The 17,035-nt window shown below is 34.9% G+C and overlaps 2 protein-coding genes and 1 long non-coding RNA gene across 11 annotated transcripts; 1 reads left to right on the plus strand and 2 right to left on the minus strand.

Annotated features, from left to right (window-relative positions):
- Positions 1–98: 98 nt before the first annotated feature.
- On the minus strand, positions 99–9,062 carry LOC111778914 (uncharacterized). 9 transcript variants are annotated; one of them, XR_015413310.1, is made up of 11 exons: positions 8,868–9,062; positions 8,349–8,466; positions 8,023–8,260; positions 7,740–7,888; positions 7,579–7,658; positions 5,623–7,428; positions 4,830–4,980; positions 3,721–4,419; positions 2,353–2,495; positions 1,399–1,479; positions 99–611 (listed from the first exon to the last, which is right to left on the minus strand). XR_015413310.1 is itself a non-coding variant. In XM_087119052.1 (9 exons), exons 4-9 carry the CDS (start codon positions 7,879–7,881, stop codon positions 2,416–2,418), a joined length of 2,958 nt encoding a protein of 985 aa, XP_086975178.1. In that variant the 5' UTR covers positions 7,882–7,888; positions 8,023–8,260; positions 8,349–8,466; positions 8,868–9,062; the 3' UTR covers positions 2,352–2,415. The 9 variants fall into 9 exon arrangements, 3 of the variants coding, with proteins under 3 accessions (XP_086975178.1, XP_086975179.1, XP_086975180.1); XR_015413308.1 differs by having other exon boundaries at positions 99–617; XR_015413307.1 differs by having other exon boundaries at positions 99–617; positions 1,371–1,479.
- Positions 9,063–10,028: 966 nt separating this feature from the next.
- On the minus strand, positions 10,029–11,755 carry LOC111778339 (putative indole-3-pyruvate monooxygenase YUCCA8). The gene is made up of 3 exons (XM_087119055.1): positions 11,084–11,755; positions 10,605–10,976; positions 10,029–10,466 (listed from the first exon to the last, which is right to left on the minus strand). Exons 1-3 carry the CDS (start codon positions 11,753–11,755, stop codon positions 10,239–10,241), a joined length of 1,272 nt encoding a protein of 423 aa, XP_086975181.1. The 3' UTR covers positions 10,029–10,238.
- Positions 11,634–12,541, plus strand: LOC111778340 (uncharacterized). Its single transcript, XR_002812530.2, has 2 exons — positions 11,634–11,765; positions 12,183–12,541. It is a non-coding gene; the product is annotated as an uncharacterized LOC111778340 (long non-coding RNA).
- Positions 12,542–17,035: the final 4,494 nt, after the last annotated feature.

Here is a 17,035-nt window from a genome sequence, read left to right on the forward strand (position 1 = left end):
AAAGGATATTAAAAAGAACAGGCAACCAACTCTTTGGCTTTCGTATTGATAATCTCAAACAAAAACATGAATTAAGATTAGTTGGAGTTGAAGATAAGTTGCACCAAATGAAAAGGGTTGGTTGAATTGTCATTTAGGAAGTGATGATTGTAGCAAAAGAAAAAAAAAAATCCAATTTACCCATTCAACCATAGTTTTCAGTAGGTTTTGTCCAAATCTACTCCAAATGTTGTTGATCTAAAAACAAAAAACAAAAAACAAAAAAGATCCCTACATCTTTCACATTTTCTTGCTTTTTTCTTCCTCTCATTTGGGAAAAATGTTTGCAAATTGAAAACAATGGACCGATAGAAATTAGTTTGTTTAACCTTAACTCATAGTTGCTCGACGATTTGATTCATAAAGTTTAAAACAAGAAAGCAGTTTAGTTGATTCAATTATATCTTCATCAATCTTTAAAAACGCTGAGCTCCTTCGCACCTTTTCGTACTTCGAGTCAGTTTTCATTCCGGGCTTGGATTCGTCTCCGTCTCAACTCCCTTCCCTTCGTGTACTCGTATATCCCCTTCTACGTCAAGACTCTTTCTAGTTCGTGCTACTTTAGAATACATCTACATCTAAAAAAAATTCATTATATAACAAATATTAGAAAAAGTTATGTCGAGCATCCTCTGATGTTAAATAAAAGTGCGTACGAAGTATCTAAAACTTCCGGACATGTGATTTGAACTTGAGTGGATAGAGTTAATTCTTGATGGAAGAGTTAATTTGGAGGTCATGATTCTCAACACAATTACAATTAGGTGGAGAGGAATTATTAGAACTATTAGAGACTTTCCAACAACTCTAAAAGAAAAAAGAAAGGAAAATAATATTTGAATAGGACAATAAGAATGGCATCTTGTTGTTGGAATTATGAAGGTCCAAATTGGGATAAGACAATTATGATTTGTGACCAAATACAAATTTTTTTTTAATTTGGGATTTTCTAATTCATTGAACTCTCCCTTAAATCCTTTCTACCGACGGGTCTATACATGTTTTGGTGTGATCACATTACGTTTGTAAAAATGATCGGTAAATATAACAATACTTCAATAAGTTATATCTCTCAATTCAATTTTTGTATGTAGAGCTCACTTGAAAAATATTAGGTATGAATTGTTACATTGTCACTTCGACAATTTCGTATAAGATTAAATCCTAAACATAAGTCGTTACACTATCACTTCGACGATTTTGAATTAGGTTAATGGAGATGTGTGTGTATATATATATATATATATACATATATATATATATATATATATATATATATATATATATATATATATATATATATTAAAAAGAAGCATCCCATGTTCACTTACTAGTTGCAGGTTGGGAGCCATTTATCACCTTTTTCTTTTCATGACCAGAAGATAAAGATGAACTTTTAGTATGGACATTGATGGGTAGCAGCAGCCTTTCTTCCTTGCCCTACCGAAAAAAACTTCAATCAGTACACCATATCCAATCCTAAAAACTTTGGCCCATTATTGCTACCCCTCATAAGAGTTTGGGGGTCAGTGCCTTATAATTCATCCAACTCCGAACCAATAATTGATACAACTCCAAACCAATCATTAATAAGATAATATGAAATTTGAAAATAGAAAAAACACGATTCTAGGGATTGCAAAGTCTAAAAAGGTTATGGAGGTCGTCCCTGGTTACAACTTGCAACTTACCTTAAAGATCAAAACAAAAAAAAGAACCATAAAAATAAAATTATGCACACTCAAAAACTTCATAACTACCAAAAAATGCAATCTACTATGAGATTATACAACCTTTTTCTTTATACCCGTGAGTTTCTAGACTAACTTCAGTACATTTCGACTAATCTCCTAGAACAACTAGCCGTCCAACCTTATAAAGTATTGAGCAGACAAACAGAAAAAAGAAAAGAAAGCAGTTGTTCAGGATGATTTCGATGGTATCCAAGATTACATAACATAAGTTGAATGGTACAGACTATTATGCATGCTTAATTAACCTTCTATCACTTATTCGCAACATTCATGTGGAAGAACAGAACTTTTTGTTACAAAAGAAAGGAAAAAAAGAAAATCAAATTGTTCCAAAAAAAAAACTCAGAATCTATTATTTATCACATTCATTCTTTTTACTTCTTTGAAGTATTATATCACAATTTCCAAGTGTTTTATATTATAATCCCAACAACGAGATATAGAATTTGAATATTAAACCTATATTAGTTGAACCATGTTGAACTATTCAAGTTAGCTATCTATACTATTTTACCCTCCACAAACTTTATACTATTATTTCTACGGTATCAATACAAACCTGATTTATCCAGAGGTAGTCATGCTGGCTCTTTGTGATTGGTTCCAGAGTAGCAGCAACATCTCAATTCGTCCTCTGCTGGACATGGTACAGGTGACTGGTTTCAATGTAGCAGCAATATTTCCGTTCTTCCTCATTTTCTTCTGAACATTGAACAAGTTTATAGGATCAAAATTACCCCACATATTAAGCACAGCACAACATAAGACTTGTACACTATAACATCAAACCTCAATCATGCCAAATATGTACTCGGGTTTGACACTTTTAATATCATTTTACCGCCTATAAACTTTAAACGGTCATTCCTACGCTAGATTTGTACAATTATAAAGCAAGTTTTTGACATGGTACTCAAGAGTTATTAAAAGAGTACATATATAGATTAGTGTATTGAGTATAGTTGGATGGGACAGAAGAGCCAGTAGGAATTAAAGTAGAATGGAGACAGCACATGTGTGAAGCTACAGATGTTGTTACCTAATGAATTAATGAAATGGGGTCACCTTGCCTTCCACGTTGCTTTGCAACCATTTTCATTCCAACTTCCAAACTTCATATTTTTATCTGTGATTTCGTATCCATATGACCCCTTGTGTTGCATATGGATTTGCCTGCCATTTGACAACACCAAAGCTCATATCCCAACTCCCAACTACTAGCATGTGCTCAGTTCTAATTTAGAACCTCCAAAATGTCACTACCACACATGCTTTTTCTTCCTTGGTAATGTGAAACTTATGTTTGCATCCCTGGGATGCCCTTACCAAGTCTAATATAGATATATATACATCCTTGAGTGTGGCCAAATTGTTCACATATTGATTAATCTCACAAGACAACCAGTTGACCCTATTGTATTTGGTTGCGAATAGGATATTAAATGCTAAGTAGGGGACCTAGGATAAAAATATATATAGTTGGTAGATGCTTTAGAACTTTCAAAACTATAGTTCTTCCAAAAACTATCGAGACCAAAATAAAAGCCAAGCATAAGTTAAAGACAAATGTTAACTTAAGAATGAGAATGAAAGAATTAATAATTAATGCTAACTATTTAATGTTGAACTCAAAGAGTAGAGAGAGAAAAAATAGGCAGAGAAACGAGGAATAAGAAGAACAAACAGTAGGAAAACTGAGTGAAAATGATTCTATTGTCGGTAGTTATTTTATGTCTATGAAAGAGAGAAGGGAAAAAAGCAGAGGAATATGCAGTTTCGACAGAAAAATGTACAGCAAAAAGGGAGTAGGTGTAGGGATGGTAGAATGCACATAATAAAAATGGCAGAGATTATTTGGGGCTGTATATGAAAAACTATAATATATTATAATGAGAACAAAAGAGAAAGGTTGGTCATGGGCAGAAACCTGTCAAATTAAGCAGCGCCTCTTCCACAAGTTCTTCCAGCAATTTCCCTTCTATTTCCTTCCCTAAATCATCCATTTCCTCTTGTAATTGCTGAATCCAGCTCTTCCCCACAACCTCCTTCCGAACCACCCTCTCTACCACCAGGCTGTTAATGTCCCCAATCTCAAAACCAACACATTGTGTTTCGCACGATAGCCAATCCTTCAATCTGTCCCACACACTGTCCACCAAAGCTTGTGAGGGAGCATCAGCATTTACCCAGTTGTATGACATTGCCATTGTGCTCCTATCTGACCGAAATCCTGCAATATCGACCAGGATGGCATTGACACTGTCAAATATGAGCTTCCAATTTGAACTGGATTGCCTTTGTTTCGCCTCCTGTTCTGGCTCTTTAGCACCTAGGTTGGCAAACCTGTCTCTTAGTGATGGATCCAATGGATAATCGAGAGAATGCCATCTTGAGAAAAATGAGTTGCACTGCACACTGTCATCGAGGCCATTGGCTGAGAGCAGAGTTTTGAAAAGGCCGAGCCACTTTTGTTCCTCATTTTCTGTATCTTCACATGCTAATGAGGGTTTAACCAAATATGGATCTGTGTTTTCTGAATATTTATTTTCCCATGTCGAAGTCCGAAAAATGGACTCTATGGGAGGCGATTTGTCAATTAAGTTGGACTTCGTAGGCACTTGAATTCCTGGAAAAATAGGCAAGTCAAGAAATAGCATACTCTAGACAGTGTATTAAAGATTGGACTCTATGGGAGGCGATTTGTCAATTAAGTTGGACTTCGTAGGCACTTGAATTCCTGGAAAAATAGGCAAGTCAAGAAATAGCATACTCTAGACAGTGTATTAAAGATAGGTCAAACGACAAACTTAAGGCTATATTATATAGTGTCCTTGAATTATAGTTTTCTTTTTTCTGCAAAAGTTCCACCATCAATCAAATTACACAAATTTTGTGCTACTGCTACAAAGTAAAATTGACCCATATTTCAAGGACACTTTTGACACTAATTAATCATTCTGAGATCAAAATTCGAAACTAAATTCAGTATAGCTCAGTCTGATACATCGATGGATTAGCTAGAGAGAGTATGAGTACCTCTGATGTCTGGCTTCATATGGCCAGAAGACGAGCACATCTCGAAGTCATCCTCATCAAATAGTGGTTCAAAAACAGAGCATGGACACGGATTGTCCAGGTTCTCACTGGCATTTCCTGGCATCAAATTTCTTGCAAAAGGCAACCCAGCCTGCAAAATTTAAATTTAGTTCTTCAGCAAGTTATTCAAAAAAAGAGAGAATACTTCACAAATTACTGGAAGAAACAGCCAGCAATAATGCATTAAGCTTCTATTCACCACGCATGAAGACCTAGGCTACTTAATGCTTCAACATTACTGAGAGTAACAAAGACCAACGGCCTACCAGAGGCTGGAACAATTAGATGCCATTAATTATTGGATTTTCAATTTGAAAACTTTGAAATTCTCAACTCCATATAGAACATTTACAATCAGAAATCCAGTCACCATGTTTTTCTCCACAACAAAGCATAACAGAATACCACTTCAATCTCTGTTCTTATTACAAATATTTATTCAACATTCATCAAGTCCCAGATCATAAGAGGGATGCTTAAGTGGCTCTGAACTCATAACCAAAGCCTATAACAAACGTTAACCAACCATTCTCAACGGTTAGAATAATGCCCTGGCACATGGTAACTAAGTAGGTAGACAACCTCAGGAAGAAAAATCAGAAAACACAAAAGAGTGTGGGAAATCTTAATGTTCATGAAAAGAACAGATGAATATGACAACCTTGCCTAAAATGATACTTCTGAGGAAGTAATTACTGAATGGAGCCAAATCGTCTATAAGAAGATAAATTACCTCAAGTGAGACCACGCCCAATGTGTTGGTTAAATCCGGAGACGTCTCTGATGATCCACTCAGTGCAGAGAATGAGCATTCTTCAAGTTGAGTATTGTTGACACAAGATGCATTATCACCAACCCTGTCAGGAGGTGGAGAGGCTCCAAGTGTTCCCACAATAGATGTATCCAATTCCAATTTACATAATGAATTTTGTTTTTCTTTGTTCAGTTTCTTATTCCTGGAGAAGAATAAACTAGAAATTTTTCCTTTAAATGATGATTTAACCTTTGTCGGACAAGTTTTCTCTGGGATAACATCTGTCGTAGCAGACTTTGGAGCTTCAAAACCTAGTCTGCCGCGTGACATCAAAGGAGATACTGGTGCAGACTTTGACCTCTGGAGACTTCTAGGAGAGTTTTCAATCTCTTCCTTACTGAAGACAGTACTTAAGCAGGATGCGAACTCCCTCCGCTTTTCTTCCTCATTGGTTATCTGATCAATAGATTCGAGGGACTTTTTTGGATCTGACAAAGAGAGCATCTCACCCAATGTACTAGAGCTTCTCCTTACATGCCTCGGTTCATGAGAATTGGCATTTGATGTGATCGTTGACCATCTTTCAGAGAGACGCTTCTTGGCTTCACGGCAAACCAATGACTCCGGAGAACATGAAACACGGCTGAAGGAAGAAATAGAATTAGGGCTATCAAATTTGTTAACATAATCCCAAGAATGCCTGGAAGACGGTGACATTAATTCTAAGTCACTGAGATCCCTCCCTGCATACTCATTCTCTGACTTGTAAAATGAACTCTCATCACCAGTATAACCATTAGAAAAGACGGAAGAAATCAAAGTTTCATCCCTTTGATGTCCCATTTGACCTTCACTCAACTGTTCAGAAATCTCCGTTGCAGTTTCCCCTAATTCTGGCACCTCGACACCCTCAGCTTCCTCATCAAAATTTCCAGAGGTTTTATCAGGTGATGAACTAGCTTGTTGAGTTACCACAGGTTTAACACCATGATTCTTACCAATGTTAGGCTTCAATACCACTATTCGTGTGGGTTGAACATATTCATCAACTCTCTGGTTTGAAAAAGTAGGCACATTACTGGGCTTGTCACGAGCAGTGGAATGGCAGACCTGAGTCGGTTTTCTCATCTGATTCTCACATCTTTTTCCCGTCTCAAAATTTTTTTCAGTGCTAACTAAATTTGAGGGCCTAAGGATAGTGATACACGTCTTCTCAGGAGATGTAGGAAGTGAACAAAGTTGAAAACTACGCTGAGAAAACAAGGAATTTGGTTCTTGCAATAATTTGACAAACGATTCCTTATTGGAGCTGAGAACTTCTAAGGCATCTTGGAATTCTTTAGATTGCCTAAGTTTCTCATCTGTAGCCATACGTTTTGCTTCAGTGAATTTTTGACGAACAAGGGCAATCTTTTTTTCATCAATATTTTTGTCAAAATTTCCATAATGCAACTTTTTTCTATCATAATTTGTTTTCAAACTTTGCTGCCATATTTCATAAACGTCTACGGAGCTTTGATGAATTTCACATAGGGCGCCCTTCTCCAAACAGTCATCAACTTGTTCTATACGTTCTAGTGGCAACCTAGATTCTTTAACTATACATGGGGAACCTCTTGAAGGTGTTTTATAAGCAGCTGAACCAAGCTGCTCTGGCAAAGTATCTAGCCCCATCAACTTCGCAACAACATTTGGGGGAGAAATCTTAGACTCAGCCTCTTTTGACATTTCCTGGTCTATGAGCATCTTCATGGGCGTTTGATTTGCCTTCCCAATTGAGTGACCCTGCAATGCAGTAATAAAACAAACTTTTTACACAACTAAAAAAGGAAAACAAAAATCCAAACATCGTGTAGAAAATGGACATGCAGTGCAACGATTTTTCATGCTTTATACAATACACATCACTGTTAACAAAGCCTGCAAACAATTTACCAGTCCATCCTCTATGTGACTGTCAAGTGAAGAACTCGACATAATTGCTGCATCTGAGTGACTTCTTGGGAGTACAGAACCTGCAAAGAAGCATGTCAATATCAACAATTATTGTTTTATTAATAAACACAATAACTGACAGAAAAGAAAAGGGAAGTCACCATCACGATGCGGCTTATCCGTCAGAAGCTTGTTGCTACTAACGCCTGCACTCAAGTCAAACAGGTTTACCATTCTTCCCAAGCATCCAGGGAAAGGTTTTTCCATTTTATTACGGGCTTTTCTTCTTCGAACTTCCTTCATTTAAGCACTGAAAATAGGATCTAAAGTAAATAAACAAGACATAAATTAACTACTTTCTTCAAGAAGAACAGAGCGTATGTTCCAGAATTTCACAATAAAGAAAAAAACAAACGGGAAAAAGTTCAGGGGGTAGTTTCGCACCTTAAAGTTTCTAGTTGCAGGCTTCAGCCTTGAGAGCGAGAGAGGGGGGGGGGGGGGGGGGCAAATTTGAAATGTAATATCCCAAGTTTCAAGAAGGAAGAAGCCAATGACCATAGATATGAACACACAGAGAGAAGAAGCGAGAAAGGGCGGGAGAGAGGAGAATATTCAAAGAGAGAAAGAAGCCATTCATCCAATCGACACAGAAAGAAGGAATAAGCAATGCAGACGGAAAGTTCTGCATGATCACACGAAGCATCACATCAGTTCTTACGTCACAGCAAGATAAGCCCCAAAAAAAAAAAAAAAAAAATCGAATTACATACTTAATTAAACGTTGCTGAGTTCTGTGGGGGAGCTCACTGATCGAGGTCTCAAAGAGCCACAAATTCAACTGGATGTTTAAAATCGGATTATAAAAAGCTCCGGAATCAAGAATTTCCCCTAAAAGAAACAGCAAAACAGCAGAATGAGTACCATTAGCAGAAGAAAGACCCAAAACCCTGCAATCAGTAACCGCTAATCCCAAGATTAAACACCAAAGCTGACTTGCAATTAGCATTAAGTAGATTCGGAACCACAATTTACTCCGGAAACTAAAAAGGAACAAGTATAAAGATAGAAATGGATAATCTAGTTTCAAAATTTAGCAAGGAAAGGAAAAAAAAAAAAGAAAAAAAAAAGGAAAAGCTGCAATTACATGAGACAGAAAGAGAATGAGATTCGAAAACAGCAGAGAAGCAGAAGAGATTCGGAAAACGAGAGATCAAAAGAGGAACAGAAAAATGCAGAAGAACTACACAGTAGCGGCGGGATAAAGAACCAACAAACATTCTGACACTTACAGAAGCATTCCACAGAGAGTGCGACTGAAAGGTTGAAAAGTAGTCAGGTCAGAGCCGGGAGAGTGGCCGGAAACATCGCCGGTAAAGTGGCACGGAGATTCGGCCAGAACCCGGGATAGTGAAAAAGAAGAAGGGAATTACGTACGGGTAGAAGAATTTTTTTTTGCTCCCTTTCTGCACCGACTTGAAATATTTTTATAGAATGTGATGTATTTAAAGGTCCTTTTTTTTTTATAATCTCTTCGGCTATAAAAACTCCCAGAAGAATTAGACTCCGTAATGGGCCCTTAATGGGCCATGGCCCATTGAAAGGATTCACCTTCAAGGTTCTCTTCATTCCATGTTTGGACCCTTATGGGCCCATAACTTCCAAATATTGTGGTTGGGCCTTAAAAATGAGGGGAGTGGATAATTATTTATTTTATTTACGCATACAAATATTTTATTTATTTACAAATTTATTAATCCTATTTAATTCAAGAATTTTATCTAAATTATTAATCCTTGCATAAATTTATTTCCAATTATCCACAAGTATTTTAATTTTTAGCTTAATTTTATGTATCAAGCAACCACAAATATGAACAACATTAAGAACATCAAATAATGTAGGATATTGAATTTTACACATAAAAATGTTAATTTAACGTAACAATTTAACTTCTAAAATATGATCAGATCAGAACTGCATATATGTGATCACTATAAAAGTTTTTTAAAATTTAATAAAGCAAATAGGCCAAAGTTAAAAGCTTCCAAATTACAAAACATGAAGCTAATAATGAAAGGAAAAGTTTGTAAAGGTGGTTGTCATGAACTGTTTTAAAAAAATTAGCCAAAAAATGGCTCTTTTAAATTAAAAAAAGAGTTCAAATTTAATTAATTGAAATTAAAGTGTGATAATTGGAGCTTCCATGTGCAAACCCAATGCCAACAAAGGCTAATGATCATGCATTATTTCACTAAGTTTTGGGGTCAAACCCTATTAGATTATTCCTCTTCATTGGTTCCTTATCAACATAGAGAAATTAGGTTCTATTTGGATCAAAATCAATAATTATTTGAATTTTATGAATCATTTCATTAATTAAGATTAATGGGACATGTCTAAATGGCACAATTAGACAAAAATGTCTTTCTTTTTTTTGGTTGATGAAAAGAACAATTGAGAGAACTGTCAATGTTAACTGACATTCAATGAACAAATGAAGTGAGCCTCATCTTCCATGTCTTACAAAATGCCCAACAAATCAAATTTGTCAAAATGGGCCTTTGGAGCGGGCTCTGTTTCTCTGTTTTTTTCTATGTGTTTTTTTTTTTTTTTTACATGTATACACTGTGTAGAAATAAAATCATCAATGGCGGATATTTTCAGAACTGGGAAATGCAGCGTCTATGGCATGCGGTGGTTCTCTTCTTTTGTTGCTTCGTCTCCGCCTTCCAAACGCTGCCGATATCTTGAGCTATTTTCATGGCGTCCGACGAAGCCCCTGATAGTCCTCTTCTCGAGAACCCAACTGCGTAAAGCCCCGCATTTCCCTTCCATCCATGTGGTGATGCTGCTTTTGGGAATCCGTTTTTTGAGAACAATTCGCCTTCCTGTTTGTTCAATGCCCAGTTTAAGGTTAGCCATGTTTCAGAATAGTGGTAACCTTTTATAAAAATTTGTTTGCCCACCAGGTGTATGATGAAATTCCTATGAGAAAAAAAAAAGTTTAAATTGAATGTTTGCCTCACCTGAAGCCAAGAGGGGACGTTGCTGCGGTACCCAGTAGCCAAAACTACTGAATCTACATCCAGCTTTTCGCCAGTGACGAGCTCTACTTGGTTGCGTGTGAACCGTTTGATTCCAGGAATTACTTTGATGTCACCGGATTTGATTTTCGCCAATGCTCCAAGGTCAAGAACAGGGGTCTTTCCCGTCTCGTTTTTTAGCTCCAATGGTCCCATTGATGGCCGTTTGAGGCCGTATTTTTCAATGTTTCCGAGCACCAGCCATGCCAGGATCAATAAGAGCTTGTCAACCAGCCAGAGGGGCAGCCATTTCATCATCATAACTGCTAGTTCGAATGTTGATTTTCCAAGAAATTCTTTTGGTAAGACATGGACCTGTTGGAAACAGAGCAAGCAAACATCATTAGAGCCAAAATCCAAGCTTCAAATTGCATAGAGCTGAACATGTTAGAACAATGATATTAGTTGGTTCTAATGCTTACCGAGCTTCGGACCACCATTGAAGGTGAGGCATTGTGGTTGCACAAGTCAAGAGAAACTTCCATGCCCGAGTTGCCACAGCCAACCACCAAGACTTTCTTTCCGGTGAACTTCTCCCCGGACTTATATTCACAAGCATGCGACACACCGCCGCAAAACTCGTTCAATCCTTCAATTTCAGGCATTACACGTTCAGCATTCTCGCCAGTGGCAACGACGAGCCACCGGCAAATGTACTCGATCTCGTTACGGGTCAAACCAGCAGTTGAAACGGTCTTAACACGCCACAGGCCGCTGGTTTCATCGTACCTTGCTGATTGAACACACTCATTAAATTGAGGGTTGATCTCAAAATGCTTGGCGTATGATTCAAGGTACTCAATGAACTGTCTCTTGGTTGGGTATTCAGGGAAGTCTTCTGGGAATGGGAGTTTTGGGAGTTGGCAGAATTGCTTTGGAAGGTGAAGCTTAAGCCTATCATAGGTGCGCTTTTGCCACAGCGAGGCTATGCATTCAGCTCGTTCAAGGACTACAAAAGGCACCCCTTGTTCTCTAAGACAAGCAGCTGTGGCCAACCCAGATGGCCCGGCTCCGACGATCACTGGACCGTTAACCCAGACGCAACGACGAGAGAAGAATTCATCGTGATCAGCAAGACGAAACAAGTTCTCCATCACCAATAAGGTAAGCTCAAAGGTGTTTTGTTTGATTGAAACTGTGGTTGTGTTTGTATTGTTTAGAGAAGATTGTGAGTAAAAGTTTGAAGGGGTTGAGAATAGGAGAGCAGAATTTTGATTTTTGGAGAGGATGAGAATGAAGGGAGGAGTAGAGGGGCTTAAATAAGGAGAAGTGGATGGCATCAAAGAAGAGAGAGAGAGAGAGAGATGCATGTGATATGGAAGTGGGAGTCAATGAGCTTTTTTTAAGGGTCATTCTCAATTACTCAAATCATAAGCTTCTGCCTAACCCCTCCATTATTTTATTTCCTTATTCCCTCTCCTCCATATAATATTAACATCTCACTCATACATACATTATGAATTTATTGTTGATAAACCCATCGTACACTATTTAACGTCGTTTATGTAAATTTTCAACTAGATAGTAGGGGAGTGAGTGATTTGGGACGGATTGAGTTGGGTCAGGTCATATCAAGGGAGAGAGTCGACGAGTTGGTTGAGTTGGGTCAAGTCAGATCAAGTCTATGGTGACAATAAATGGATTGGGTCGAGTAAGGAAGCAATGAAAGGGAGAGATGGAGTTTTCAAAGGAAGTTGAATCAGGTGAGCCCCTAGAAGAGACATTCCATGGCAATGATGAAGAGAAAAGATGCTGACTAGGACAATGAGAAGGGATCCCACGTGGAGGGAGGAAGTCGAAGGCATGGGGTGAGGGGGCCACACGTCAGCATCTTTGTACCTCAAAAAAAAAATGAAAATTTAGAATTTGCTGAGTGGAAAGGCTGTTTTGTTTTATGGCTCACACCACCACCTTGCCAACTGTTACACTTCAATATCTATGCTCATAACATTAACTCTCTCCCTCTCTCCCCCTCTCTATATATATATTTTAATACTTTTTTTTTTTCACTTTGATATATCAATTTGGTTTATCTCGAGTTTATATTATTATTATTATTATAGCATATATTCTAATCTATAATCTTTTGGTTGAGTTTATATAATTATAATTAGATGAGTTATGCTCAAATAGACTGTGTTCCTAGAATTTCACTGATACATCTCAAAATGTTATATTAGAGATCTAAACCATAAGTTCCATCACATCTTTTTGTGAGCGTGCCAAGTGGCCACAAGGGTTCGGTTGTATATAAACTTTAAAATGGAAAAAAACTTGGTACGAATCTAAAAGGTGACAACGAAATAGATTCATATGCTGAAAGATTTGATATGAAAGTGTAAAAGAAAGGAGTTAGGTGGCTATGGAGACTAATAATATATGATACGAAGTAGATTCTTTTTCTCTTTTAGAAACCCTAAATATAAATTAGTATCCTATCATCATTCCGAACTTCTTGCTATCCTCACTTTCATCATCAACCCCTCTAACTTTCTATACCGTCCCCAACAAAAATTATGTGCATTTAAATAAATAATAAGATTGTCAAATATTTTAGTTTTTACTAATATTTTGTTTTAAATGGATCGATGATGTGCATTAACACACTTTCATTGACATGTATTAGATATGTATAAACCAATAAAAACTAAAATGATTATATTTTAAAATGTTAAAAACTAATATTATTTAATTATCATTTTAATTTATGAAACATTTATTTATTTATTAATTTTTGGAGGGCATCTTAAATTTTTTTTTGAAATAAAGTTCATGAATGTGACGGACACCTACATATCTTGCTTGGAATATATGACAGATGGGTTTTTTTTTCAAAATTAATACCAAATGCATAATTATTTGGACCAAAATACCCTTTCATACCAAAATAATTAGCACCCTAATTAGGTATAGCTTAGTAGATTAATGGTATTAAAGGAAGATATATTTTTGTTGTTGGTTTTGAGAAATTGATTGTTATAAGGATAATTATGTTCCAATTATGTTTTAGTTTAAGATTAATTAGTGAAAGCTATTTGGTAATGCTCAATCAATGGGTGGAAAGGGAATATTCATTAATTATTATAAGAACAAAAATTATGGGGTTTGGTTCATTTCATGATTACAAAAGGGCCCATTAGATTTTCCAACACTTTTTATTTCAATATTATATTAATTTCTACTCCAATCTCTCTCTAACCCTCAACCTACCCCTTTGTGGATAAGAATTCCTCAATTTAATTAGGGATATAAATTTATTTTAATTTATTTTTTAAAATTCTCACAAATAACCCGAACATAGTTTAATTGGTTAAGATCGAAGAATTAATTGCTACCTTAATTTCATATATTCTAAAACAACCGTTCTTTTTTGTATTATTTGAGAAAAATATATGCTTCCATTATATGTCACAAAGAGATCAAACATTGCAACAATCAACAAAATTAATTATTACTCAAATTTAAATTTTTTTAATTAATAAATTAAAATAAAAATACAATAAGTAATAAGAGAAGGGTATGTGTCACAAATATACACCACCAGAATTATATATGTAATTAACATAATTATAAAGGAAAATAAATAAAATGAATCTTGAAGAAGATTTTGAAAATCCACATCATGGGTGACTCACTCTTATTAATTTTTAATTTTTTGGTTGTAAATTAAAATTAGTGAGGAATTAATTAATTAAAGTTGGGAATATTTTGTTTCATGTGTTTAGATATTTTGTGATCTATGATCTTTGTAACTATGATTGGTACCAAGATATGTAAAATTATCATCATTTTAAGAAAAAAAAAAAAAAACTCTTTTACTAAGTTCTACTATATTAAATAAATATTATTTATTGCAAAAACATTATTATTTTGCTAAGAAAGATTTATTTATTTATTTATTTATTTTAATTTTATATATTCTTTTCTTTTCGTCATATATTGAGCATAAAAATTTTAATCGAGTAAAAAAAAATATTGAAAAATGTAAAATTTAATAGGACTAAATTATAGAAAATGATTTTAAAATATCTTTAAATTTTTGAAAAGTTTAATAATACTTTTATATATTGATTAACTCACATTGTCACATGCCATACAACATGGACTTCATATTCCATACTTTATAATGCATAAAACCATATAATAAAAAATATATATATAGAGACATTAAAAACCAATTATTAATATATAAACTAATAAATAAACTTAAATCTTAAATCATTGTGCTAGCTAAGCTACAATGTGGCTGACCTCATCTTCAATTTTACACTTATTATTCCACTATATTCACATTCATACACTCCTATAATTACACATCACACCCTTAACTTTTTTTAATTTCTCAAACAACCCCAATATTTTCTAAATTTGCTTTCTAAAACCCCCATCTTTTACAAAAATCTAATCATAACCCTTCTATTTTATTATTTAACTTTAACAAATTGATAATACGTGGCTCATTCTATATGCGCCACACTAGAGTACTATATATTTTATAATCTCTCTATTTTTATTTATAAATATAAAAGAAAATGTATATTGCGTGTTTTTTTTTTTTATAAATAAATAAATACAATAAAAAATGGTTTTGTTTAGAATAAAAGGGAAAAAAAATAGTGATAAAGATGGCAGATTAGAAGGAGAGGCATTGCATCTACCACATTTCCTTCATTTGTGCAATTATTGTTTGATAATTTCAATAAATAAAACATAAATTAAATTAAAATTAAGGTTTAATTTGTCACTTCAATCTAGGTGTCTCCCGAGAGACATGTTTTGAATTCCCCAATGCATTATTCTTTAGTTTAACTTTCTTACATTACAATATTTGATTTTTTTTTTCTAATTAATATAAAATTGAAAATTCATAAACTTACTTTTAAAAAAGAATTAAAATTGGAGATTATGAGGGACTAAATATATAAAATTTAAAAAACTTAAGGACCAAACATAAAATTTAGCATATGATTAGTTGAAAACCCACAATGTTTGGAAGAAGGAAAAATTGTAGAGAAATCTTAGATATGTTTTTGACAATGATACAATTATGAGATATGTTTGTCTAAGACAAATATTTTTCCAACTCCTTAGTTGAGACCATATGCATATTATATCTATATATATATATATATATATATATATATATATATATATATATATATATTAATCAATCATATGCATTTTTCTTTAGAAAATGTAAAACATGTTACAATTTTAATGTTACGGTTAAGAAGCTTGATTTGCCATAGGTTTTAATAAAATAATAATAAATAACAGGAAGGGATGGAAATCAAAATTGATAGAGGGGTAGTCTGGTAATTTCCCATATATTTATTAAATAAGATTAGCTAGAAAATTGTTGACTTTCCATGGATGAATCTCTCATAGTACTTTGGTTGTGAGATGAACCGGAGGGTTAGGAAGGAACCCCTTATGTCTAGGCTAGATTGCATGCCTCTGACTAGACCTAGCCCGTTTAGATTGGACATTTGTTAAGAGGGCTCGACTTAGACGGTCTAAACCATGGACCGTACTGATCTACTCCCTTGATTATTTTTTCTTTGTGCATTTGATTATCTCTAACAAAACACGACATGACAAACTCATTTTTATAGCAAACTACAACGACGAACTCCTTGAAAATATCAATTTTTCTATAGCGTAACTAAAAATCGATGAAGAAGTCGAGACAGGGATGAATAAATCTAGTTGTCATAGAAATTAGGAAAAATGAATTAGAAGTTGAGAAAAGGGAGTATGCATTGCATATTCCCTTCCGCCATCTGAGCTGAGCACCAACCAGCAGCGCTGGTGCATGCCACCCCCGTAGCTTCCTCCCATATGCATGCTGCCACACACAGCCCCCTCCCCTTCCTTAATGCTCTCATATTAAACAACAACGTGCCGAGAGCATATTAAGTATATCCAAACTTACTTTAATCCTTCATCAATTTGAATTCATATCTAATATTCACCCAGGGAGAGACGAACAACATTAATACTATATCATTTTATTTCACAATGCTTCGGGAGTTGAAAATAAGTCTAGATCCGAAAATTCTCGAATAGGTCACCCTTTAGTAGCAACGAACGAAATAGAAGCAACCTAAATCATAAAAACAGGGTTGTGTGAAGCAGTAGAGTGTTGCATCCTAGATGGCAAGAGTCCAGTAGCTGAAAGCATAACTAGCTTACGCTACGACCCAAATAGCATGGGACACGTGGAATTCCTTATAAAATGAAAATTGATATATTTATTTGTATAAAGATATTAATGAATTGGAATATATTGTAATGTTTTTTCATTTTTATTCCATATCAACCCATAGTTCACGAGTTAGATTTCGTATTGATATCCGACCGACGAAATTAAA

The sequence above is a fragment of the Cucurbita pepo genome, chromosome 17, assembly GCF_057944985.1.
Source record: "Cucurbita pepo subsp. pepo isolate OVF chromosome 17, ASM5794498v1, whole genome shotgun sequence".
Classification (NCBI taxonomy): Eukaryota; Viridiplantae; Streptophyta; class Magnoliopsida; order Cucurbitales; family Cucurbitaceae; genus Cucurbita; species Cucurbita pepo.